Below are 25,881 nucleotides of genomic sequence, written 5' to 3'. Positions count from 1 at the left end.
GTTGCTGAGTAGTATTCCACCAGGTGCCGGTCACAGCTGGCTCCTGTGCTCCGTGCTGGTGGACAGCGGGGCTGGGCCCAGCCTGGGCTGCGGTGAGCCCGCTGCTGGGACGGCTACGCCGATCCCCACCCTCTTGTGGACGCTGCTGTCCCTCCGCGGGGCCTGGGGACCGGAGGCCTGTTTCTCTGTAGCAAATCAGCCCCAGACAGAGCCTGACAAGAGCGAGCGTCTGTCCAGCGGCTGTTCCTCGGTTCCCCCTTCCCGGGGGCTCTGCACTGAGCTGCACCCCAGCCCTTCTCATGTTTCCCATTATCATTACTATTTAGTCGTCGATGGGCCTTTATTTATGTGTTTTTATCTGGTGCTGAGGACCGAGCCCAGCGCCCGGGTTGGTAGGGTTTTTTTGAGACAGGTTTTGCTAAGTGGTCGAGGCTGGCCTCAAATCTGCCCTCCTCCTGCCTCAGCCTCCCAAGTCGCTCAGGTGGCAGGCCCGGCCTCAGCTCGACCCTTCCTTCCTGTTTTCAAGATGGGCTCTTGCTCTGTCACCCGAGTGTCTGGGTCACACCTCGGGGTCAGGAGTGTGAGTGCCGCTGGTGGCTCGGGCCGGGGTCTCCTGAATGCACTCAGGGCTTCAGCAGGCTGGACGGGGCTGGGGAGCACGGCCAAGGCCGCCCAGCGAGAGGCCTGGGCTGTCCCAGGGCCCCCCAGCAGCATGGCTGGTCTCCTCAGGTCGCGGACGCTGGGCCCCTGGAGCAGGCGGGGGGAGCCCTGATGGGAGCCTGGGCGACCTTCCGTCGTCACCTCTGAAGTGACGCCCACCCTCCCTGCTGGGCCCGTGTGGGAGGCTGGTCACTCCCAGGTCCACTCACGCGGGGCCCTGAGCGCTGGGGAACAGGGCCCGGGGGCTGTCTTGGTGGCTGGGGTCCTTCTTGGATGGCACAAACATTTACTGAGCACCTACTGTATGCCAGGTGCAGTTCTAGGCCGGGGACGCAGCACAGGAGACGGCAGACCTGCTTGCAGCAGTGGCCCTCGCCCCGTGGGGACCATCCTCCATCGGTTCCCAGCCCCCACCTCGGCTGTGGAGGGCGCTAGAACCCCGAGAGCAGGGCTGAGGGGCGCGGGGGTTACCCCCGGGGAGGAACAGAGGGGCCCAGAGGAGGAGGCCGGCCGGCCAGGTGGTGCCTGGGGCGGGCACCGTAGGCCCAGGGCTCAGAGGGAGGCCTTCTGGGGCAAGACCAGGGCTCGGTCAGGCTGGAATGTGACCCCCAGGGCCCCGTGTCCAGGGGCAGCTGGACTCCGAGTCTAGGGCTGGGGCGGCCTGGGCTGGCTGGCCTGGGGGTGACATGCAGGGGAGGCAGGACCGAGAGCCGCCCTGGAGAGGCGGGTAGGGGGACGAGACCAGCCCCATGGGGATCAGGAGCCCGCAGTGGCTGCCCTCCTGGACACATGGCTGGCAGGGGACAAGGACTGTACCAGGGTGACCAGAACACAGGCAGTCACTATTGCTGACACCAGCCTTGAGGTGCAGCCATCAAGGACCCCAGACCAGCCGGGCACGTGGCGCTCGCCTGTCACTCGTGACTTGGGAGGCTGATGCAGGAGGGTTGCAAGTTTGAGGCCGATCTTAGCAACGGAGTGAGGCCCCACCTCAAAAAACAAAAAGGGCCGGGATGTGGCTCAGTGTCGGGGTGCCTCTGGGTTCAATCCCCGGCCCCAGAACAACAGCACCCCTCAAGCCTGTTACCCTGAGATGCACACGTGCATTCATGGGCCCACTGCTTCAGTGTTCACTGAGCACCTACTGTAGGCCAGGCCAGATCCTAGATACAGCAGTGACCAGACGAACCCCCTCCCAGCTGGGGCCGGAGTCCAGGGCCAGGAGCAGGTGAAGAGGGGACTTCAGCCTGAGCCGCGCTGGGGCAGGTTCCACAGGGCGTGTGGGGTGCAGGCCTCTGGGGCCTCAGGGGGGGACCCCTGCGGGAGGTGGCCTGTTGAGCAGAGTCTGGATGACAGTGTTTTTCTTTGCTGTGCCCTTGGTGGTAGGTTCTGTCTGCATGAAGCTTAAATCCATCTGTGGGGGGCCCCAGGAGCCCCAGACCGGGCTGCACCCAGCTGAGGTGAGAATGCAGGCCCCAGAGTCCAGGGTTTCAGGGAGATAAACTCCCCACCCCCCAACCAGCCAGTAAACGGAGACTTTGACCCCCCCTCCCCACTTATCTCAAGACGCTGAGAGCAGTGGGCCAAGGTACGGCACCAAGATGGCTGACGGGCGTCCGCCCTGGGAACCCGGCCAGGGCCAGGTGGGGGCAGGGCCAGGAGGGGAGAGAGCGGGTCCAGCCAGGTCGGGACACAGGTGTCCCCGTCAGGGAACCTCTCAGTTTACTCCTCTGTGAAATGAGCTTTCTGCCCCAAGAACGCGCCATCGTCCCCGGCACAGTGACAGGCTCTGCTGTGTGTTGAGGTTTCTTTCTGTAAAAGGCCAGAGAGAAAATGTTTCAGAGGGGCTGGGATGGAGCTCAGTGGTAGCGCCCCTGGGTTCAATCTCCAGTCCCCCAAAAAGAGACCCCTCTAGGGCTGGCCCACGCGCCCCCACCCGGGAGTCCACAGGTCACTGAGGCTTTCTTGTGGACGCTGAAATTTGGATTTCACATGTCTCAGAATATCGTTCTATTTTTAAATGTAAAAGCCATTTTGAGATCTGCAGTACAAGAGCTGGCGGCAGCCAGAAGTGACCACGGTGGCGGCCGGCCAGCCCTGCTCCCAGTGGCCACCAGCAGGCAGCTCACTGCGGGCTGGGAACCCGAGGCTGCATCCAGCCACCCAAGGAACACAGGCTGAGGGGTCAGGAAGGGTATCCCCAGAAGGCATTTGGGGGGGACAGAGCTTGCAGGCCTTGGAGACGTAAAAGAGCTTTAGGCAAAGTCAAGGGCGTCAGAGGAACAGTTTATGTTTCTGCAATTCTGGCGGAAGCTTGGTTTCACCTGCCCTGATGAGGACCAGCAGGTCAGCTCATTGTGTTGGTTTAAGGGGCATAGGCAGTGCCTGGTATACAGCAGGTGTTCCACTGATGCCAGGCATGTGCCTGGTATACACTAGGCGCTCTGTTCGTGCTCCTGCTCTGCTGGGTGGTATATGGCAGGCACAGCACTAATGCCTGATGTGGGCCTCTTCTTTAGCAGGTACTGCATCAATGCTCGGTAAACAGTGGGCACTCTGTTCCTGCTTGCGTCTGTCTGGTATTAAGGCAAGGGCTGCATTATTGCCTAGCATACAGCAGGCGCCCATTAACGCCTGTTCGAGGCATGCGGGCGCCCCAGGCCAGGTGATTCCCTGCACCGCAGGCCGCACAGACCCGGGCCGAGGGCGCCCGAGCGCGCCCGAGGGGGGCCGAGTCGAGGCCGAGTCCGCCGCATTCCCACAATCCCGGGCGGCCTCGCCCGGCTCCCGGCGGCGCTGCCCCTTCCCACGTCGGCGCAACCAAACGCGCCCGCCCCGCCCGCGCGCCCCGCCCCCACGCGCTTCTCCCCGCCCCCCGGCGGCCGCTGGCCCCGCCCCGCGGCGCGCGCGCAGGGCCGCCGCTCTCCCATTGGCCGCGCCGCCTGCCCGTCGCGCGCCCAGTGGCTTAGGTTGTCCGGCGCCGTCGCTCGTCGCGGCGGCTGCGGTTGGCGGCGGCGGCGGCGGCGCGGCGCGGGCGGCGGCGGGGTCCGCGGCGGCGCGGCCGAGCGGGGATCGGCGGCGGCGGCGGCCGAGCGGGGGCCGGGCCCAGGGCGCGGCCGAGGCGGCTCCGGCGGGCCGGGCCGGGCCGGGCGGCCGGGGGGCGGCGGCGGGGGCGGCCGGCGGCGGCCGGGGCCGGGACGATGACTCTGGAGTCCATGATGGCGTGTTGCCTGAGCGACGAGGTGAAGGAGTCGAAGCGCATCAACGCCGAGATCGAGAAGCAGCTGCGGCGGGACAAGCGCGACGCCCGGCGCGAGCTCAAGCTTCTGCTGCTGGGTGAGTGGGGCCGGCCCGGACCGCGAGGCCAGCGCGGCCTCCGGCCCTGCGTGGTCACCCCGGCCCTGGACCCCTGCACGGTCGGTCCTGGGCCCAGGGGGCCAGCCCTGCTCTGGCTCCCTGGACTGTCACCCTGCCCTGGTGATCAGCCTTCCCGGGGTCCCTGGACAGTCAGCACTGCGCCAGACCCCTCCGTGGTCAGCCCTGTCACAGTGGTCAGCCTGTCTGATTCCCACTGGTCAGTCCTGCTCTGATCCTGGAGGGCAAGCCCTGTCCCGGTGGTGAGCCTGACTATCCCCAGAGGACGAGTGCTTCCAATACTTAGATGGTCAGCACTGCCCATGGTGATCATCCTTCCCCATATCCCCAGAGGGTCATCTCTTGCCTCAGTTGTGCAGGGCAGTCCCAGTCTCAGTGGTCAGTCTGTGCCTGTGATGATCCGCCCTTTCCCAGGTCTCTGAAGGGTCAGCCTTGCCCCTGCTGTGTTGGGCAGCCGAGGGTGGGTTTGCTGCAGATCCTGCGGTGTTTTTTTGGCCTGTGGTGGTCAGTTACCCCCATCCTTCCAGGGTCAGCATCTACCAGTGGTAGTCAGCCCTGCCTCAATTCCTGAAGGGTCAGTCCCTGCACGGGCTGACCTGGGCCTGCAGTGGTGAACCTCTGTCTGTGGTGGTCAGCTCTGCCGCAGATCTCTGTGTGGCCAGCCTCTGCCCTAGCTGTCCAGGGTGGCTTTGATTACTTGATGGTCAGTCCAGTTTCCTTTGTGGTCTGTTCCTGCTGTGATGTCCAGGATAGCCTGGATCCCTCTGTGACCAGCTCTTACCATGCTGTCCGTGATGACCTGCTCTTTGGGGGGTTAGCCTATAGTCCTCTGTGGTCAGCCCCTGCTCATGCTGTCCAGGTAAGGCTCCTGGATCCCTCTGGGGTCAGCCCCTGCCTGTGTTGTTCACGCCAGAGCCCCTGGAACTCTTTGTGGTCAGCCTCTGCCTGTGTTGACGGGGGCCCTGGCTTCCTTCAGGGCCAGTCTCCTGCTTCTGCTGTCCAGGTTGGGCAGTTACTTTCCCAGTAAGCCAGCCTGAGTGCACCTGGAGTTAGCACCTGCCTTTGCTGTCCAGGTCAGGTCCCTGCATCTGCTGTTCACATTGGCCCCCAGGACCTTTGGGGGTCTGCCCTCTATGTCTTGTGACAGCCCCTCTCTGCCCAGGGCTGGCCTCTGACCCGCTCCATAGTGTCTCCCTTTTGCTGTCCCCATGTCTCTGCAGGGCTAGACCTTTGGCTGTGATCCACAGGACACTTACCCTCACCTCCCCGGTCCTGCCTGGACACGTCCCATCAGGGGGAGTCCTGTTCACTGCAGACTCGGCTGTCCCCCTCCAGACTCTGCTGTGCCCCATCTCCCTTCCCCTTGAGGCCATTCCCCTGCCTCCCTCCCTTGGCGGGGAAACTGAGTCCCTCTGCATGGAATTGCACCCGGCTGGGAAGAGGCAGCCATGGGTTGTCAGAATGGCCACTTCCTTGGCCTTCCGTGGTCCCTGTCCTTGGCGTCCCGGTGGAGCCACCACACCCTGTAGGGAGGCCCCTGTCTCCATCTCCTCAAGGAACACCTGTCGCTGGGAGCCAATCGACCCAGCTGTCTGTGTTGTCACCCCAAATAAGGGCGCAGATAAGGGCCAGGGGAGGACTGGCCCTTTCTGTGGTTTACAAAACAGAGGTCCTGCCTTGTCTGCCCCCGCCTCCTTCCTTCCCAGGCTCCTGGGGAAGGTTGGGCACGTGTGCCCTGTGCCCATAGGCAGCCTGGATGGGCTTGGTGTCCTGGGGAAAGAGGCTGTCCTGCGGTGGGTACACCGCATAGTTAGAGGAGCTGAGCCCAGTGGCAGAGGGGACGTGTTGGCACTCTGGCTTGGATGGGCACCAGGCCCAGGCTCCAGAGGTTCCTTGCTTGAAGTGGCTTCCAGGTTAACTTCCCGATGTTTGCTCGCCTAAGGCTCCCCGTGGCCATCTCTCCAGGAAGGGCGGGCGGGCAGGAGCGTGACCTGTGGAGGGCCGCGTGGTCCTGGCTGACTTCTGTAGTGGGTGGGAGGCTTTCTTTTGGGGTAGGAGACAGTTAGGATGTGCGTTGAAGGACAGTACAGATGCCTTGCCCTGCGGCTCTGGGGCCTCCAGGCCCGTCCTCTCCTATGGACCCCAGCTTCTGAGCCTGGTGGTTGGGCTTGAGGTCGAGGGGCTCAAGGCTGCTGCCAGGGCCCCTGTGTGCAGCTTTGCTGAGGCCAGCCTTGGGCTGAAAGCCTCGCAGTGGACCTGGAAGATGGAGCCCACCCCTGGCCTTGTCCTCAGTGCCCACCTGGGCAGAGCACCTTGGTCTGCAGTCCTTCCCTTCCCCTGCTGGGTGACCCTGGCAGCACCCACCCCCCAGCTTGTAAAAGGGGCATCCTGTGAGCTGATGCCAGATTCAGGGCAGGCGGGCAGGTGGTAGAGTGGGTGCGCGGGTGCAGCGGGCAGGAGCATGACACGGAGGCCCGGGACTTGCCGGGGATTGCGGGGCCTTTGCAGAGGAAGTGGCCGTGGCCTGGGTGTTGGGATGGAGAGACTCTGGGCAAATTTCCCATCTGAGGAACCTTTCATTCCAGATTGAGGGCCCTTGATGTAGGACTTCCGTGACCAGGGGCTGGGACTCGCTGTTAAGTGCCCCTCTGCACAGCCTGTGCCCACTGTGGGGACATATTTCATTTTCCCAGTAAGCCAGCCTGAGTGCACTGATTGTCCCCATTTGGGGGAATACATTGCAGGTGGGACTCTGAGGTTCCCCAGCCTTGGGGGCTGCTCCCAATTGCAGCAGGTGGTGACAGCCTGCAGCTGATGGCACTTTCAGTTGCCTCTGAGTGGCAGCCACATGGCCCCGGTGCCAGGGATGGAACTAGGGAGGGCCTGCTTTTCCCTGGAACTCTCTCCCTCGTCCCCCCATGGCTCCTTTGCTAAGTTACAGGGTGGGGTGTCAGGGCCTGCCCTGCGCTCCTCCAGGCTCCCAGGCAGGGCTGAGTGGCTGCCTTAGCACCTGCTGTGCATCAGGCAGAGGTCGCTGGGCAGGAGCTCCTCCGGCTCCTGCCCCTCACTGCTCCCAGCAGCCTGTGACCTGTGAGGCTGCTCAGCTGGGCGGGGCTTCCGGGCAGCACTTCCCTAGCGCTGGACGCTGGGCTGGGCTGTTCTCTGGGGTGGGTGTCCTGGGCACTGCAGGGTGTGGACAGTGTCCTGGCCTCTGCCTGCTCCAGACCAAGAGTCCAGATGATGACTAGTGTGTCCTGAGGCAAAGCGCCCCTGCTTGAGGATCCCTGTCACACGGTGGCATATGGTATAAAGTGCTGGCTGTGTGACAGTGTGTGTCACCTTGTGGGAAGTTTTGGTGACGGCTGTGGTGCGAGTAGTTCTGTTGATGTGTTTCATTGCTCAGAACACGGGAGGACATGTACACACATTCCACTTTATTCGCGGTGCTGCCCCTGGCCTGTCCTGACTTTCCTGTCAGTGGCAATGACCGCCAGCAGTGGGCCTGGGAGATGGGGACTGTCTGTTCAGTGAGTGTGCTGTCCAGCCCCTGTGCCAGGCCCCCAGGAGGCGAGCACGGAGGAGCAGAGGCCCTGGGGAGCTGGGTGCTGGGCTCCCATCGGGCAATCAGGCCTCTGCCTCTGTCCCTGCTCTCTGGCTGCTGCGTTTCTGTCACTTGGTGGTAAGACTCCCAGGAGGCCACTGCCTGGCCTTGGCAGGTTGTGGTGGGGAACTGAGGCAGGGAACACTGTGCCCCGAGGCCCCGCGGCGTCCTTCCAAGGCTGAGCCCGAGTGGCTCCAGGCTTTCTAAACCGAAAGCTGGGTGGTGGTGCCTCCCTGCGCAGGCGCTGTGGGCAGCCAAATCCCAGGATCCCTGAGGAGGGCTGGGCGTGCCTCCCTGTGGGGAGGGCACATCCAGGTTACTGGCTTCTGGCAGGGTCCTGTGTCTTGCACCCACAGACTGTGGAAGCAGGAAGCTCCTCAGATGGCCTTGTCCACCCTGCACACGCAGCAGAGGGCCAGGGCTCGCCCGGGGTGCGCTCTTCCGTCCTTTACATTTAGATTCAGCTACCCGCTGGGTGTGGCGGCGCACCCCGTCGTCCCAGCACCTGGGGGTGAGGCAGGACGGCGGCACATTGGAGGCCAGCCTGGGCAACATGGTGGCCCTGTCTCAGAGTAAGAAGTAAAAGGACTGGGGATGTGGCTCACTGGGAAAGCTCCCCTCAGCTCAATCCCCAGGACCAAAAAAAGAACAAAGCCGGCAGCAGGAGGCCCGATTGCTCAGCTGCCCTCTCCCCTGGGCGGCTGCTCCTCCCCAGACGGCCCGGGCCCAGCCTGGACTGAGCCTGGGCCTCCCAGTGCAGCAGGCGAAGTGGTGTCCCTCCTCCGTGGCCAGGCTCATCCTGGGGTCAGAGGTGGGTTGCGTACAGGCCGTGGGCCCTGAGCTCGGCATCCTTGGGTCACTGAGGTCCTTTGTGCTGTCCCTGCCTGGACCTCCTGCCTCAGCACTGCCAGCTGCTGTCCTTGACCCCAGCCACAGGGGCTCACTTGCTGACTTTTGCTGTGGAGCCCTGCTCTGTCGGGACCAGAACCCTGCTGCACCACGGGAGAGGGCGCTGGCGCGGGAGTGAGGGAGTCACGGTGCAGTCGTGTCAGAGAGACCTTAGGCAGGTGGCGAGGCCCTTGGGGCCAGCTGTCCCTTCTCTGCAGCCAAGCAGGGTCCCCAGCAGGGTGCTTATCTCCCTACAGCAGATGCTGTTGGGGCACCCGAGGGCCTGGGGCGCCTGGGGGCGACTGCAGTGTGGCAGGACTCCAGCGGCTCGTAGCACTGGGCCTCTGAGCACCGGGTCACTGGCTTGGGGCTTGTGCCACCCTAGGGCCCTGTGTGCTTGTGGCCTCGAGGCCTGGGCTTTCACCCTGGGTCCCCTGCCCTCTGGCTGCAGCATCATCAGTCCTCTGAAGGCCACTGCTGGGTCGTCACACCATCTGCACGTGCTGCCCTGGACTCAGCTCCCAGCTGGTCACCTGGTCTGTGCCCCTTGCCCCCTCCACTCCCTCGACCCTTTCCTGCACTGCCTCTGTGCTTTTGGTGGCTTTCTGGTCCTAGGGGTGGCGTAACTGGGTGGAGCACCCTGCTCCTCCTGGGTCCTCCAGATGTCCCCAAGTCTGGGTTTTGTGTGGTTCAGAGGCACCTCTGCCACTTGCGGCTGTGACAGCACAGGCCTGTGCCTCGGTTTCCCCGAGGGGTGGGGTTGAGCTCAGGGGACCTACATCCAGTCCCGTGAGCACACAGTGCTGCCGTCTGCTGTCAGGGTGTCACATTGCTGCAGAGTGCCCAGCGTGAGCCTGGCCACAGCCCTCCACGAGGGCTGATTCCTGGAGGAAGAGCCCAGGGTCCGGGAGGGCCTACAGCACACCTGGGCCTGTGGACAGGGTGGCCGGATCAGCCCCTGGAGGAGGCATCCCAGGCACTGCAGTGTCTCTGGCCTCTGCCCACTCTGGGCCAGGAGCATTCCCAGTCGTGACAACGACGATATCCCCAGACATGGCCCTCTGTCCTTGAGGTGGTGTCCTCAACCAGGACAACCCTGGTTGAGGACTGCTGACCTGGGTCTCTCAGGGTCCCTCCCTGCTCTCTGTTGTTGGTCAGCCGTATTCTGAGTCCTCTGCCCTGGATGCGGACCCCGAGCCCCGGGGGCTCCAGGTGCTTGTTGAAGGACTTTGGCTGACTGAAGCCCATCCACTCAGGAAACGAAGGGGCATAGCCTGGTTCCTGACTCCTGCCGCCCCGAGCTCACCACGGCCCTGTCACCAACCATCTGTGGCCTTCTGCACCAATCCACACGTAGGTGGGACCAGGAACAGTCTCTTACTAATTCCTGAGTGTCTCCTGAGCCCAGGCTGCCTGTGCCACCCAGAGTGGGAGAGAGCCAGTCTTTTGGTGTCACTCGGCCTGTTTCCTCATCTGCCAAAAGGGAGCAGTGCTCCACCACAGGACAGCAGCCTGAGTGGGCGTGGCAGCCTGGAGAGCCGCCCTCTGCCTCCTCCCTGAGCCCGCTGCCTCCCGGAGGGCTGTCTTCTCCCGACCCTCTCTACTGCGGCTTATTTGCTCATCCTTGCTGAAATGCGGCTGGAGCAGCCCTGGTTCGTGGGTGTCCCCCATTACTGTCCCCACAGGGACCACGCTGGGAAGATGCCGAGCTGCACTGTCTCGGGGCTTCTGTCCTGGCTGACTCCAAAGCCAGTGCTCCCTGGTGGTCCCTTCTGGGACCACAGGGAGGATCAAGGGTGGCAGCCTGAAGGGGTGTGGCCATGCCGAGGCACACCATCTGTGTTCCCTCCTGGTCATTCTTCAAGGGGTGTGCACTGAGGGGCAGTGGTCCCCTCCACTGCTGCATGGGCCCCTGTGTCCTGTGGGGTCTCTGGAGCCTGGCCTGCTGACAGTTGCTGCTTGTTGATCCCTGGGGCCAGGAAGGGTGCTTGTGCCTGGTGGGCTGTGGTGGGCACTGCTGGGGGACTGTGTTGTGGGGCTGCCTGTCCCCTGGGCTGCACTCTGCTCGGGCCCCCTGACAGGACGAGGCGATTCCTGTGAGGGATGGCAACAGGCGTCTGTGTCTCCTGACGCCCCCTTGGTTGTACTAGCTGAGCCTCACGGGTGACAGAGGGGAGCTGGACAGGTAGTCTCTGTCCCCAAAACTTGGGAGGTGCTGTATGTTCCCCAAAGGCCCAGGTGTTCAAGACTTGGTGGTCCCTGGGTAGTGTGTGGGTGGGTGGAGCCTTTGAGAGGCGGGGCCTGGGGAGGGTTTTAGGTCATTGGGGGGCGTGTTCCCAAAGTGGTGGTGGGAGCCGCCCCTTCCTCTGCCCCGTTCCTGGCCATCATGCCCCTACAGCAGCAGCCTGGGGGCAGCAGTGTGCCTGTGCGGACTGCAGCCCCCACCTGAGTCCCAGGGAACCGTTCTGTGTGAAGTGGGCATCTCAGGGTGGAGAGCCGTCACTGCCCAGCCCAGTGTCCTGCTCACACGCCCCCTCTGGGCTGGTGGGCAGGACTGGGCACTCCCCAGGCCTCCTGACTCTAAAGGGGCTTCAGAAAGAGCGTTGATAAGCCCCCGCTTGCAGGGACCAGGGGGCTCAAAAACAGGTGTGGGGTGACTGGGGGAGGGGTCCTCACTGTACCAGGGAGGCCTGCCTCTTCCAGGGTCCTGGGGTGGTGGCAGTCCTGACTACAGCCCCCAGCAGTGGAGCGGAGATCAGTCTGTGAGTCAGGCCATTCTGTCACTGCCTTGGCTGTCGTGTCACCTGTGGGACCCCAAGTGCCAGGCCATGTGGGGCCCCCGTGCGGTTTCCCTGTGCGCTCTCCCCTCCGCCTGTGGACGGCAGAGCTCCTGGCCGGCCTGTCTAGCCACCTGCTTGAGGCACAGTGTGACTTTCTGGCTCATCGGACGTCATCTTGGGCTCGGACCCTCCTAGTGGTGATGGTGAGCCTGCCCGGGTGTCCTGCAGGCTCCTGGGCAGGAGAGGCAGCGCTGTGGCCGAGGTGGCAGAGCACCTGCCTGTGGCCGTGTGGGGCCTCCTGGTGATGTGGGTGCCCCAGACCTTGAGACTTGGCTTGTGCTGGGGGCTGGGGCCAGGGACAGGAGGGGCCCCTCCTGCAGCTCCTTCAGGGGTGCTGTGAGGACTGGCTGTGCAGGGGCTGGTGGCAGAGCCCTGGCCAGGCCTGGCTGCAGGGCAGGGTGTCCAGTGCCCTGCGGAGAAGGGCTGCTGTTTGGGAGAGCCGGCCGCTTCCCGAGGCTTCCTGAGAGCTGGGCCTAGATTCCCGCCCAGGCTCACGCTGTGGCGCTGGGAAGGACAAGGACCTGGGGCAGCCTGACTGCACAGGGCACCTGCCCCCAGGTGGTGGGGTGGGGCGCGGTCCTGCTGAGCTAGGACCCTCAGGGCTGCCTGTGTGCTCTCCCGCAGTGGGGAGAGGTGTGACCCCAGGCCCTGGTATCCTCTTGTCTGACTGGCCGCCACCATGCTCTCCGTCTCTGAGGTTCTGTCGTCTCCGTGTGGGGTTCCCTGTGGAATACCGCTGGCCACGTGCTTTTTCGTAGATGCCAGATGCTGGCTGCTCTGGGTGCTGGAGGCCCGAAGAGGGCCCCGTGTCCCCATGTCCCTGCATCCTCAAGTGTGCTGGTGTGGGGGGACAGGCAGCTCGGTGCCCTCTGCACTCTGAGGGCGCCCCTCCCTCCGCCTCGCCTCTGAGTGCTGGGGCTTGGGCTCCGGGCTGAGGATTCTGCTTGTTGCTCTGGGGCACACAGACGTTCAGGCCCCAGTTGTCATTTGGGAGTCCTAGGTGTCACGTTGGTGCTGTGGCAGCTCCTGGAGGCCCGCCTGCCCTGCCCTGCCCTGCCCTGCCTTGTGTGCTCCAGTGCCGCCCCCCTCCAGGGCCCTCTTGTACCCCTTGAGATGCGGGCTGAGTGGTCCCTGCTGGGGGACCTCAGGTGGCCCCATTCCTAGCAGTTGGGAATGGAGCTCCTGCCACTGTCTGCGCAGGTCTGCTCTGGGGTGGTGTGTGGAGCTCGGGGGTCCCAGGCAGTTCCTCCCATGGTCCAGGAGGGTGGTGGGCGGGACGCTGTGGACGAGTCCAGGATGAGGCCAGAGCACAGGGGTCACATGCCTCCTTGTGCCGTGCACGTGGCCCTTCCCTGGTGACAGCTGTGGTGGTGTGAGCGCGAGGGTGAGTCGGCCCAGTGAGAGGCGTCAGTGGGAGGGGGCCTCTGCTAACAGGAGCCCGGGCGCCAGGCCGCACCTGGGGGATGTGAGGCCCCAGGCAGGACCCAGGCGTCTGCAGCTCTGAGGTGCTGGGTGGCAGGATGTGATGGTGGCTGGGGGTGGAGGGAACCCCGCTGTGCTGCTCAGCTGACACCCCAGCACCGCACCTGGGCTGCGGCCTTGGCAGGTTCTGCACAGCGGTGGCCGGGTGCTCTGGGCTGGCCAGAGGCCCTGCACACGGCTCCTGCTGGCCCCGGCCTCTCCTGGCCTCTGCTTGGTCATCGTTAGCGCAGGGCACGAGACCCAGAATGTCTTCTGTGGAAAGGCCACCCGTGTGTAGAGGGGCAGCTGCCTCAGACGGGGGTCCTCGCTGCCCTGGCTTGAACACTGAGTGACCCTTATCCCAGGTGCAGGTGGTAATCAGTCACTGTCCCTAGGCAAGGTTCCTTTTGCTTCTGGAGGGCACCCATGGGCAGCAGGTGGCGTTGTGTGTCGTCACCCCTCGGGTGCTGTGGGACTCTGCATGGTGGTCCTGGGGTCCCACTTTCCATCTTACAGCTGAGGCATCTGTGACTCGAGGGACTTCGGGCGTTGATTTGAATTCAGCGAGGGCTGACCTGCTCCCTTCTCCCCCCAGGGTCCCATGTCTGGGTGCTGGCTTCAGAGGTGTGCCCCGTCCCCCCTCTGGCCAAATGTTCCTCCCACAAACCAGTGTGCAGATCGAGGCAGTAATGGGCAGTTCTGCCCTCGGGGATGCTTGGTGTGATGTCTGGGGACATTTCTGGATGTCACAAGTGGGGGAGCTCCCGACAGCAGGTGGAGGCCAGGGACGCTGCCCAGTACTCTCCAGTGCCCAGGATGTCCTTCCAGAAAATGACCCGTCCCTAGACATCAGCAGTGCCTAGGGGGACGCTGCCCTAGAAGGTGCATTCCTGGTGCCTTTTCCTTCTCTGCAGAGTAGGGGAGGAGAGGAGAGTGGCACCAGCCACTCCCACCTCCACCAGCCCCTGCCCAGGATGGTGTTGGTGGGCGTGGTGGGTTGGCCCTCCTCAGTGGATGCTCTGGAGGAGGAAAGTTTGAGGTTGGGCAGCTGTGGCGGAGGGTGCTGCTGCCCCTGGGGGAAGTAGCTAGCCAACCTGACCCTCTGGGAGCTGGCCTCAGTCTCTGCGTCTGTGGCACGGGCTGGCGGCATGGTGCGGTGCCACCGCAGCACCCCATGTGCCAGGACTGGGCAGCGGCCTGGCTTGCGGGCCCTGGGCTCACCCCCCCTGCCCTGCAGGCACGGGCGAGAGCGGCAAGAGCACCTTCATCAAGCAGATGCGCATCATCCACGGCGCTGGCTACTCGGAGGAGGACAAGCGGGGCTTCACCAAGCTGGTGTACCAGAACATCTTCACCGCCATGCAGGCCATGATCCGCGCCATGGAGACGCTCAAGATCCTCTACAAGTACGAGCAGAACCAGGTGAGCTGCGGCCCGGGGCATAGCAGTGCCCTGGGTGCCGGCTGGGTGCTGTGATGGGCACCACCTGTGTCCCTTAAGTGGCTGTTGGCTCCCTGCAGGGAACTGCCTCGCCCAGGCCACCTGGGGAACGGGCAGAGAGGCTCCCAGGAGCTGACCCTCTGTAGCCTGTGAGCCTGCCAGGCGCTTCCTTCACATGGCACTCGGCCTCGCGGTGACCCCGCGAGGTGCAGCTGCCAGGGTGACGCTCAGCCTGTGCCCACCTGCTTGAAGAGCATGGCTCGGTGGCCTCTACCATGTCCACACAGTCGTGAGCCAGCACCACGATCTGGTCTCAGAACATTCCATCACCCCAAAAGGAAACCCGGGGCTGGCTGGGCTCAGCGGCAGAGCGCGCCTAGCACGCAGGAGGCCTGGGCTCGGCCCTCAGCACCGCATGTAGATAAGTGAATAAAATAAGGTCATCAACGGCTAGAAAATAAATAAAAAAAACTGGAAACGCCATCCCCACAGTCACCCTGCCCCTCCCCAGCCCTGCACCCGCAGTCCACGTCCCATCTCTGGACTCTGCTGTCCTGGGCTCTGTGTCACTGGGTCACACGCTGAGGCCTTCTGCGTCTGGCTGTCACTGAGCACCAGGTCTGCCGGTCCCTTCACACTGGAGCTGCCACCTTGCTCTTGCTCCCACCCAAGTGACGCTGCAGCGTGAGGGTGAGACGCCCCGTGCCCGTGTTCGTCCGCTGGTGGACGTGAGGACTGCCCGAGGCTGCTCCGAGCCGTGCTGGGCGTGCTCCGTGTGGCTGTCTCTAGGTCTCCTGGGCTTGGAGCCTCTGAGGACCTAGCAGATGCTGTGCGTTGAGGCCACACCACTCCACAGGCCTGCCAGCCGTGTGCCAGGTGGCCCTGGTGGAGAGCTGCTGGCCTTGCCAGGTGGGGTGCGGACTGGTCTTGCAGATGTGTCTTAGGGAGTTAGACTTCACCCAGAAATCGAGGCTTGGCCTGGGCTGACCTTGGCCTGGGGGTGGTCAGACACTGTTGGACTATTTACCTGGAATCTGCAGGCCCTCCCCAGGTCTTGGATGGCTCCTGGACTTGAGCCCCCTACTCCAGGTCACTGGGGTGGGGCGGGGCCTCTGGCGGGGCCTGGCCTTGCCCCTGCCCAGGTCTGCTGTCTGGCAGCCGCGCTGCTGAGAGGCTGGGTGTTCCTCGGGCTGTGGACCCGTTGGACCTGACCGCGGCCAGGACAGCCGCCGTGTCGGGGCGCAGGTTCACGGGCCCGCACGCTGGCTCCGTGCTGCCTGTGGCAGACAGAGGGGGCACACAGAGGTGGAGACGCTCGGGCCACCGCGAAGCTGGAAAGGCCTCTGGGGGAAGAGACGGGTCCCCGCCCCCAGTGCTGGCTGTGGGCTTTCTGGAGGCAGCCCTGACCCCGCTCGTCCTTCAGTGGCTTGTCCTGGCCCAGACGGAGGGGTGTGGAGGGCGGGGACGCGGTGGACAGGGCTGAGAGGACACCCAGTGAGCCCTGGCGCCCAGCAGGGCTTCCCTTGTTTTCCGTTTTGGGGTCCTGCCAGGTGTACCCTGGCCAGCCCCACAGCCATGCCACGGCCAGGCGTGCCCACCGTGTCTGAAGAGAGGCGTGAGGAGCACGGGGACCTCTGCCGAGGGCCTGCCCTGCACAGGGCCCGTGCACCTGCCTGCGTGTGCCAGCGGCCTGGCCTCGGCCGCCCTGTCCCCACGGGGCTCCTGGCGGGCACGCCCCCCCCCCCCCCCCCCCCCCCCCGCCCAGCTGGGGCTTTGCTCTAGGGCCGGGTGTGGTGCGGTGGTGCTGGCAGAGGTGAGGCCTGGGCACCCCGGGCTGCGCAGCCCTCTGACTCGGCTTCACCCTGTGCGCTGGGGCCTGGGAGGGCAACGTCCCGGCACCTCTGGGAGAAGTGGAGGTGGCATGTGGTGGTGCCGTCGCCCGTTTGTCCTGGCGTCATGTCGGGGCTGAGTCCCCTTTTAAGGGCTCGCTGTCGTTCGTGGTTCAGGAGCGGTTCTGTTCACACGTGTGCTGGTTTCTGGTCCCCTGTGTCCTCCCTGTTCTAAGAGCAAATCAGGGGCCCACGTGAAGCCTGGGAGCCCAGGGGACTTGCCTCGCGGGGCCTGGCGGCCAGGCCGTGTCTGCCAGGGCCTGCCTGCTCCAGGACGGAGGTCCTCGGAAAACCCATCCTGGGCTCCTCTTCTCCGTGGGCAGCACTCTGTCCACCTGGCTGGGGCCTGGACATGCCCCTGCCTGAGCTCTGGCCTCCCCTCCTCCTCCGCAGGCCAACGCCCTCCTGATCCGGGAGGTGGACGTGGAGAAGGTGACAACGTTCGAGCAGCAGTACGTGGAGGCCATCAAGACACTGTGGGGGGACCCGGGCATCCAGGAGTGCTATGACCGCAGGAGGGAGTTCCAGCTCTCGGACTCGGCCAAGTAGTGAGTGCCGGCTGGGCTGGGCCGGGAGGCGGGGAAGCAGCCCACCCAGCCTGCTGCGCGTGGTCCTACAGGGTCACATCGCCACCAGGGGCAGGTGGTGCCGCGTTCTACTGGTCGTCCGGACCCCATCTTCCTGGCCTAGGTGGGAGGTGGCTTGTGCTTTAGTGAGCTCCTGGGCCTGGGCCGGGCCCTGCCGGGCTGCCCCTGCCCCCTCCTGGCCCCTGCCAGGCTGCCCCTACCCCCTCTTGGCCCTCTTGGCCTCCCGGCGGGGCCTCAGTCTGTGGGATCTCCAAGGACAGGGTGGGCTGCCAGCCTCCTGCCCTGCCCATCCTCCCACCTGCCTGCCCCCCTCTGGGGGGACCGTGGTAGAGCCCTGACCAGCAGGGCTCTGGGTCAGAGGCCATGACACCTGGGTGTGCAGCCTGGCAGAGAGACAGCACACAGACCCCTGGGAGGACTGAGGAGCCAGCGTGGCCCAGGGAGCCCTGGAGGACAGGTCCCAAGGAGTCCCGCATAAGGGAGGGACGCAGTGTGCCCGAGGAGCCAGCCCCGTGGGGGTGACACAGAGATGCCCGGACAGCAGCTTGCGCCACAGCCTGTAGGAGGCGTGAGACGAGCAGCCGGGCACGGGCAGCGGGGCTCCCTGTGGGAGGCCACCCTCCTTGTGAGTCTGTAGCTGTCCTAAATAACAGGTGGATATTCAGCAAGACAGGCCTCTGAATGTCCCCCCCGACGCACGGCCCGGCTGCCGAGTCCCCCAGACCTAAGGAAGAGCCTGTGGCTCCTGCCCCCGGTCCGGGTGGGGGTGGGGTGGGCAGCCTCCCCTCCCCCGGCCTGGCCCTGGCCCTGGCCCTGCACACAGTGCCGGGCCCGCCCTTCCTGAGCAGTGGCCGCAGCAGCCCTGCCTGCTGTGTTTCAGCTACCTGACCGACGTGGACCGCATCGCCACCTCTGGCTACCTGCCCACCCAGCAGGACGTGCTGCGGGTCCGTGTGCCCACCACTGGCATCATCGAGTACCCCTTCGACCTGGAGAACATCATCTTCAGGTGCGGCACGGGGCGCTGCCCTTTCCCCAGACCAGGGCTGAGGGCCAGCCCCTGGGCCGGGGCAGACTGTCGGGCAGGAGGTGCCAGGAACAAGCTGGGGGGCCAGAGGCCAGCCTCTCTCAGGGCCTCTGCAGTGGGCCTGGCCTGGGGCGGGTGGACAGGTAAGGAGCTTTGGGCTCCAGGCCCAGGGCAGGTATCCTGTGGCCCTGGGATCCTGTAATGGGCTCTGGGTCCACTCCAGCTGGTGGACCAGTGGTGGATGGACGAGTCTTCTCCGGGCCCTCACTGGCCCCTGTGCATGGTGGTCACACAGCTGGAGTGGGCCTGGTGCTGCCCATGGGGACATGCGCCCTCCCTCGGGAGTCCGCACACCCCGGGAGGCTCCAGTGACCACCAGGTGGCAGGCTGAGTGCAGGTTCTGCCGGGACAGAGCAGCGCTGACCAGTGTGTTCCTTGCCTCAGCTCTGGAGGCGGAAGTCCCAGGGCCAGGGTGGCAGGGCTGGACCCTGAGGCCCCCTCAGTGTCTGGTGGAGGTTGCGGCCTCAGTGCCCTGGGCTTGTGGAGGGGTCTCCCAACCTCTGCCTCCATCTGCACATGTCCCCCTCGCGTCTGTGGTCAAATCGCCTCTGCACTGGGACGCCCATCATCAGACGGGGTCCCCAGCCCCACTGGGCCCCCGTCCTGGCTGATCTGTAGCAGGACCCTGCTTCCAGGCACTGGGGACGGAGCCCAGCCCTGCACTGCAGTGGGCTGGCCCCCTCGCAGCACACGTGTCCTCACAGTGGCCCCGTGGGGCCCGGGGTCTGCCTGGAGGCCCCGTGGCCGAGGCCGCCCCAGGCCCTGGTGTCGGCTCTCGCCGCCCTTCCCCAGCAGAGCCGGGTCCAGGCTCTGAGCTGCCCTGCCGCCCAGGTGCTCTGGACCCCCCAAGCTGCCTGTCCACCTTGTTGTGAGAGGGGAGGTGTCTGGTCGTGTTGTCTTTTCTTCGTGGGATCTGAGGCCACCCGGGCTGCACCTGGTCAGCAGTGCCCTGTCCCTGAGTTCACAGAGGGCTGGCCAAGGACCGGGGGTCCAAGTCATGGCCTGGCCCTGATCGGAGGCATTGGGGGCACCAGGTTGCCCCAGCTGTGAGAAGATCCTCGTCCCCAAAAGGCTCCCAGGGGCTCGTGTGCACCGAGGACGCCTCAGGGTGGGAGAGGCCGTGGCCCAGCACCAAGGCCCTGACCACACTTCACTGGCAGCAGCCCCAGCTGGGCCAGGTCCTGGCTCGGGCCCTCTGCGGCCACCCTGCCCTTCAGTCCTGCCGGCTTGCCCGCCCTGTGCCCGCTGGGCTCCTGCACACCCTGCCCCAGGCTCCCCTCTGCCCAGCCAGCCCTGGAGTTGTGTCTGCAGCCCGCCTGCCCCTCCACAGGCCCCGGGTGACGCCTCTGTCCCTGTATCCTGGGGTAGGAGGAGCGCCCGCAGCCTGCTGTTCCCAGAGGCGTCTCCCAGCTTGCCCTCGCCCTCACTGCCCACATGTTGGCACCTGCCGTGCTGGACGGAGCTGTGCCCCCTCCCCTCCCAGCACCCAGACGGCCCCCCTTGCCCTCTGCGGCTGCCACATCCCGACGGTGAGGCACATGGCAGCTGGGCAAGGGGCTGGGATTCGCCGGGGCCTCTGCAGGAGTGACGAGGCCACCCTTGGCTGCAGTGGACACCTGGCCCACTGTCCACAGCCAGGAGAGGCCTTCCCTCCTCCGGGATTCCAGACTGAGGCAGCAGGTCCCAGAAGCCCGACCAGCTTTGGCTGCACAGCGCTGTCAGGCCCCCCGGGACCTGTGCCCCGCCATCTGCCACCACTGCACTCTCCAGGTCTCTGCTCTCAGGACTTGTCACGATTTTGGAGAGACAGGGACAGTCACCCTCTGTGTCCGCAGCTCCAGCCAGCCATGGAGAGGGCACCGGGAGGAAGGTCCCCTCTGGGCGCTCCGATCGTGTCGTCTCCTGAGAGGCGCAGCGCCGTGCCCCCTCGGCCTGCCGCAGCAGCCTGGCTCCTCGGGTGCCCTCCGAGGTGCCGCCTTGGCTGAGCAGAACTCCTGGCGCTCACTGGCTTCCGGCCACACCTGCTGGCCTGGGCTCATGAGCAGTGTCCAGTGGCAGCCACAGCCACAGGGGTCGGGGCCGTCTCTCTGGTGCTGAGTGCTCGTGGGCTGTTTCTGTGCAGGATGGTGGACGTCGGGGGACAGAGGTCTGAGCGGAGGAAGTGGATCCACTGCTTCGAGAACGTGACGTCCATCATGTTCCTCGTGGCGCTCAGCGAGTACGACCAGGTCCTGGTGGAGTCGGACAACGAGGTGAGCGCCTGCCCTGCCCTGGCCGCGGCCTGGGTCTGGCCGTGCTCCGCGGGGCCGTGGCCCCGGCCAGGCTCCTGAGACGCACATCCCCCCAGAACCGCATGGAGGAGAGCAAGGCGCTGTTCCGCACCATCATCACCTACCCCTGGTTCCAGAACTCGTCCGTCATCCTCTTCCTCAACAAGAAGGACCTGCTGGAGGACAAGATCCTCTGCTCCCACCTGGTGGACTACTTCCCCGAGTTCGACGGTGAGCCTGCCTGCGGGAGGGGGCGGCGCGGGGCCAGGCCGGCTGTGGGGGGGGGGGCGGAGGCTTGTGCTGCCAGAGCGGGGCCTCACCCCCGCCCGCCCGCCCGCCCCAGGGCCGCAGCGGGACGCGCAGGCCGCCCGGGAGTTCATCCTGAAGATGTTCGTGGACCTGAACCCCGACAGCGACAAGATCATCTACTCGCACTTCACCTGCGCCACGGACACGGAGAACATCCGCTTTGTGTTCGCGGCCGTCAAGGACACCATCCTGCAGCTGAACCTCAAGGAGTACAACCTGGTGTGAGCCCGGCCGCCCGGCCACGGACGCCCCACGCCTCCCGCTCCCTCGCGCCCTCCAGGGCCACGGCAGCCTTTTCTGCCTTGATCTGTGGCTCGGTCTTTTTCTAAAAAAAAGAAAAGAGAAGAATAAACAAAAAACAGATCGGAGGCAGGTGGCCGAGAGCCGGCGCCCCAGGCCCCGGGCGCCCGCGACCCTGGGCTCCCACGGGGAGGTGTGGGGTCCTGGGCCGTGGCCTGTTACCACTTCTCTAAGTTATTGACGTCCTCGCGACCTGCGCTGTAATTTGCTCCTGGACTCCAAGAAGTGGGGGTGGTGCACCCGCCGCCCGCCCCGGAAGTGCCTCACCTGTACACGTACAGAGTCGTCTGTACGGTCTTTTTTGTTCTTTTTTTGTTTTTTGAGGAAAAGAAAAAAAAAAACCAGCTCACGGGGCTCCCAGGTCGGAGGAGACCCCACGTGCCTGGTGCCGTCGGCCCCATCTGCCGGGCTGGGGACTCGGGTGCCTGTCCTGCGGGCAGTGGGGTGGTGCTGGGGGCCTGGGCCCGGGGCCTGGGCCTGGTGCCTGGCCTGGGAGCCAGCGCTGGGGACGGCCGAGCGTCGGGGGCACGGAGCCTGCTCCGGGTCGTGTGGCTTCCATTTTGCTCCTTTTTTTTTTGTCACCGGTTTGGAAAGTGAGGGCAGAGTGGGGACTTCTTCAGAATCTTCTCAGGTCTGTCCCCGAGAAGCAGAGAGGAAAGGTGGGGGTCACTGTTGGTGGCCATGTGCGTGACCATCCCCGCAGTGTCCTCAGCCCGCCCCTGCACCTTGCCAGGCCTTCGAGGGCCAGTGGTGGCCAGGTGCGGGAGGGTAGTCCCCAGTCCCCAGCCCATGTCCTGGGCCTGGTCCCTGAGACGAGGCGGAGCAGGGGCTGTGCTCAGGGTGGAAGTGGCCGTCCCTCTGGTGTCACGGTGTTGTCCTGTTGGATTTGCTCATGTGTCCTGGGAGTGGGTCGGCGGCAGTGCCTGTCCCTGGCACCCTGCTGGGACCCTTGGAGGCTGCTGCTTTGGTGCTTGGAGAGGGCACAGGAGTAAGCCAGCCGTGAGCCGCCTGTGCCCGCTGCCCACGCGGGCCTGGGGAGGGCTGAGGGGGCTTTGGAAGTGGGGCTGTCCCTGGCTGTGGCCTGTGGGGCCTGCAGCATCTTAGGGCAGGGCGTCCCTGTCTTAGCGGGTCCGTCCCTGGGCTGTGTGTGCCTAGGAGGGTTTGTGCCATAGACCCTGGCAGTGGGGCTGGGCCAGGGTCCTTGCAGAGGGGCACCCTGACCTCTCAGAAGGGAAGAGGACTTGGGCTCTGTCAGTGGCCCGAGGACAGGGTCCCTCCCGTGGGGCCTGGGCGCCTCTGCCAGCCAAGTATTGACCCTCACAGAGGGGCAGCGTGCCAAGCGTACCCGGGCCGCCTGGGGCCACAGCCAGAGCCCGCTGCCGTGGCCTGACCAGGCCCCTGTGCCCGGCAGAACCAAGACAGGAGCTCCTGCGCCAGCGCCACCCAGGCAGGACCGGGCAGCAACCTCGGGCCATGGGGATGGGCCACGCCTGATATGCTCCCCGGCAGCTGGGCTGCAAGGTGACCCTGGTGTCCCCCCCATAAACTGTCGTCAGCAGCCCCGACAGGAGCCTTGGCCTGGGCACTGTCCCCCAGGTGCCCTCTGCCTGGCCACCACCCAGGACCTGCGCACCGCGGAGCCCTGACCCCAGACGACGTGGACCCCGACCTGTTTAAAAAGAATATTCTGTAAAATGCTGTTTTTAAGCCTTTTGTCATTCGAAGTGCATGTATTAGGCAAGTTGGGGACAGAGTGAGGAGCGGGCACTCTGGGCCCCATGCCAACCTCGGGCTGGGCAAGGGGCCGGGGTCCCTGCAGCAGGTCCGGGGCCTGACCCCTTACTCCACATGTTCCTGATGGAAATCGACTTTTCATATCTTTCTCTTGAAGCGAATTGTTTTAATTGGAATAAATCCTGTTCCTACACACAGTGGCCCCGCTGCCTTGCTTCTGGTGCCAGCCAAAGGGGCGGGCGGGCGCAACCCAGGCCCGGCCTCAGCCCCAGGTCCTCCCTGCCTCCCGCCTGGCTCTGGTGCGCTGTCCACCTCCTTGGGGGGGGTCACATGCTGGGCCCCTGACTTCCAGCCTGTCCCAAGGCCTGCGTTATTTGGGGACTGGGCCCAAGAGCCACTCCCAGGACACTCAGGAGGCAGGTGTGCCTCCCCACCGCTGCAGAGGGCTGTTGATCCAGCGGCCTCTCTGCTCCGCCTCCATTTAGTCATTTCCTTTCGGGGGAAGGTTGTAACTGTGGTAAAATACACGCCACAGCTTACCATTTGACCTGCCCTAGCGCCCAGTTCCCCAGCATTAGCACATTTGCAGTGTTGAGCAACTGTCACCACGTCCAGCTCCCATCCCCTCCCAGCCCCTGACCCGCCATGCCACTTCCTGTCTGAATCTGATGACACCAGGGACCTCCTGTGGGTGGGTCCTGCAGCCTGTCCTGTGACTGGCTCATATAACTGTCCGCAAGGGCCCCCCCACCTCGTAGCAGGTGTCAGAATTTTCTTCCTGTTCGTGGCTGAGTAATATTTCACCATGTAGATGGGCTGCACTAGCCGTGCGCCTGTGGGTCAGCCCTGGGCTGTCTCCTCTCTGCTGCCCTCAGCTGTGGGAACACCCCTGCTGCAGCTCTGGTCGGGGTGGGGACCGCCAGCTGTTTCCGCAGTGCTGCGCCATGCCCATCCCCTGGCAGCGGGTGAAGCTTCTCTTTCTCCCTCCCCCAGCGTCACTGACCTGGTCCTGGGGCCTGGTCGGGCCCAGTGTGTCCCTGGGCCAGGGAGGCAGCGCGCAGCACCCCACCAGGCAGGAGGGGGCCCGCGGGCGAGGGCTGTTCTGGATGGGCCCTTCAGGGAGGGAAGGAGCCTCACTTACCCGGGGCTGGTGCTCCTGGCTGAGGCCCAGCCTGGGCGAAGGCTGGCAGCCGGGGGGACAAGCCTGGCAAGCTGGAGGCTCGGGAGCCCTGTGGCTGGAGCAGAGGGAGGGCGCGGCGGGAGAGGTGGGGCGGGGGGCAGGGAGGACTTGGCTTTGACCCCAAGGAGGTGGGAGCCTTGGAGGGCCCCCCCGCTCAGGTGCTCACAGCGCCCTCTGGTGGTTGGTGCAGGGAGGACAGGCTGGGGGGTCGCAGGTGGGAGGTGACCTGCTGGTGCAGGGGACCAGGTAGCAGAAGCAGAGATGGAGTGTCTGCAGGACGGGACCTGGGGAGGGAGCAGCGGAGGCCAGTGTGTCCAGCAGGCCTCGCCCCAGGCAGCCCCTGGCCTGTCTGGTGCCCACCCTGGAGGGAAGGCCTCCAGTCACCCCCGTTCTAAGGGGAAGCAGGCTCGGAGGGAGCCCTCGTCACCCTCATCCCCATGGGCCACACCATACCCATCACCTGTGTGGACACCGATTGTGTCCACAGTTGGGTGTTGTGAGCCGCGTTGCTGTGGGCAGAGGTGTACATCTGCCAGGGGCCTGCGTCCAGTTCTGGGCACACCCGGCAGCAGAATGAACAAGGGTCAAGAATCAGACACTTTCGTGGTCTCTGGGTTCTGGTGTAAATCTGAGGAGGGGGACGAGGGAGGGCTGGGTGGGGCGCGCGCCCAGCGGGGTCCGGTTCCAAGCTGCGAGCTGGGAGAAAGAGGAAAAGCAAGGGGTAAAGAGAACACTGCCCAGCCCCGCGGGACCTGCACTCGCAGAGTACAACTGGGAAGAGCCCAAAGGGAAAGTGGATCCACAATTACACCTCGAGACGGCAGCGCTTCTCGCAGAGGTCAGCGAGGCCAGCTCTGAGCGCAGCGCCAGCCACACTGTAGAGCCCCAGCGGCAAGCTCTCCACAGCAGCAGGAAGGTGCGTGTCCAGGCCCCACGGCCACACGGAGGATCCTAAGGACCCTAACAAATCTGAACTATTTGACTTGTTCAGAGCATCTTCTCTGACCATAATAGAATGAAACTGTAAATCCATAACTGGAGGATTATTACTTGGAAAAGTCCTCCAAACCCTGGGATTTAAGCAACACACTCCTGAATTGTCCATGGGTTCAAGAGCCTCGAGAGAAATTAGAAAATACTTTGAACTGAATGAAAGAGAAAATAGAATCTAATAAAATGTGCAGGATGCACGCCAGGCATGGTGGCTCACACCTGTGATCCCAGTTGCTCAGGAGGCTGAGGGAGGAGGCTCACAAATTTGGGCCAGTTGGGACAACATAAAGACCCTTTCTCAAAAGTTTTTCTAGGATACAGCTAAAGAGTGCTTTGAGGAAAATTCATAGCATTAAAGTACTTATATCAGAAAAGAAGAAAGATCTCTGCAGGTGGGCCTCAGAGATACGATAGGTCGGGTTCCAGCCATAGCAATAACGTGATCATCACAGAAAGGAAGTCGTGATTATCTTCTCAGTGCATATAAAAGCTGTATTACACTATAAGCAGTCCGTCGGATGTAAATAGGATCATGTCTAATAACGTGTGCATTGCCAAGTGCAGTGGCCTCTCCTGCAATCCTAGCAACTCGGGAGGCTGAGGCGGGATGATCTCGAGTTCAAAGCCAGCCTCAGCAACTTAAGAGAGACCCTGTCTCTAAATAAAAAATAAAAAGGGCTGGGGGTGTGGCTCAGTGGCTAAGCGCCTCTGGGTCAACCCCTGGTACAAAACAAACCAAAAGCAAAAAAACTACCAAGAACTGCATGTACACAAGTTTGACATCTTAGAGGAAACAGACAGATTTCTGGGAAGACACATGCGGCCAAGACCCACTCAAGAAGAAGTGGAGCCAGAAGAGTCCTACACAAGGTCCTCCAAGGAATAGGAATGAGCTATATCCTCGGGCCACCTGCTTTCCGTGATGAACGCTACCAAATGCTGAAAAATAAACAGCATCAAAACCTGGGTCTGTCCCAGAAGACAGCGGGGGGACACTTCCAGCTCCTTTCTGAGGTCAGCATCATCCTGACGCCAACATTAGGTAAGGACAGTTCAAGGAAGCACGGAGCCGATCCCCTGAACACGACACCAGCAGACCAGGTCCAGCAGCTACCGGGGGCTCGTCCTGGGGGCGAGGGAGTCGAACAGAGAAAACAATCAATGAAAACAGCTTGACGCTCGGAGGATTGATGAGGACAGCACACCTGACACAGCATCTCCTCAGCCAGCAGGAACAGCGTGACTCCCTCCACCTGATCCAGAGAAT

The 25,881-nt window shown here is 64.1% G+C and overlaps 1 protein-coding gene across 1 annotated transcript; it reads left to right on the top strand.

The window, feature by feature from the left end:
- Window positions 1-3,820: 3,820 nt before the first annotated feature.
- Gna11 (G protein subunit alpha 11) lies at window positions 3,821-22,634 on the top strand. The gene is made up of 7 exons (XM_071604121.1): window positions 3,821-3,996; window positions 14,063-14,247; window positions 16,548-16,702; window positions 17,622-17,750; window positions 19,951-20,080; window positions 20,176-20,329; window positions 20,442-22,634. Exons 1-7 carry the CDS (start codon window positions 3,861-3,863, stop codon window positions 20,630-20,632), a joined length of 1,080 nt encoding a protein of 359 aa, XP_071460222.1. The 5' UTR covers window positions 3,821-3,860; the 3' UTR covers window positions 20,633-22,634.
- The last annotated feature ends 3,247 nt before the right edge of the window (window positions 22,635-25,881 follow it).

Source organism: Marmota flaviventris, chromosome 1 (assembly GCF_047511675.1).
Source record: "Marmota flaviventris isolate mMarFla1 chromosome 1, mMarFla1.hap1, whole genome shotgun sequence".
Classification (NCBI taxonomy): Eukaryota; Metazoa; Chordata; class Mammalia; order Rodentia; family Sciuridae; genus Marmota; species Marmota flaviventris.
The sequence above is the reverse complement of the archived record's forward strand: the minus strand, read 5'-3'. Positions and strand labels throughout refer to the sequence as shown.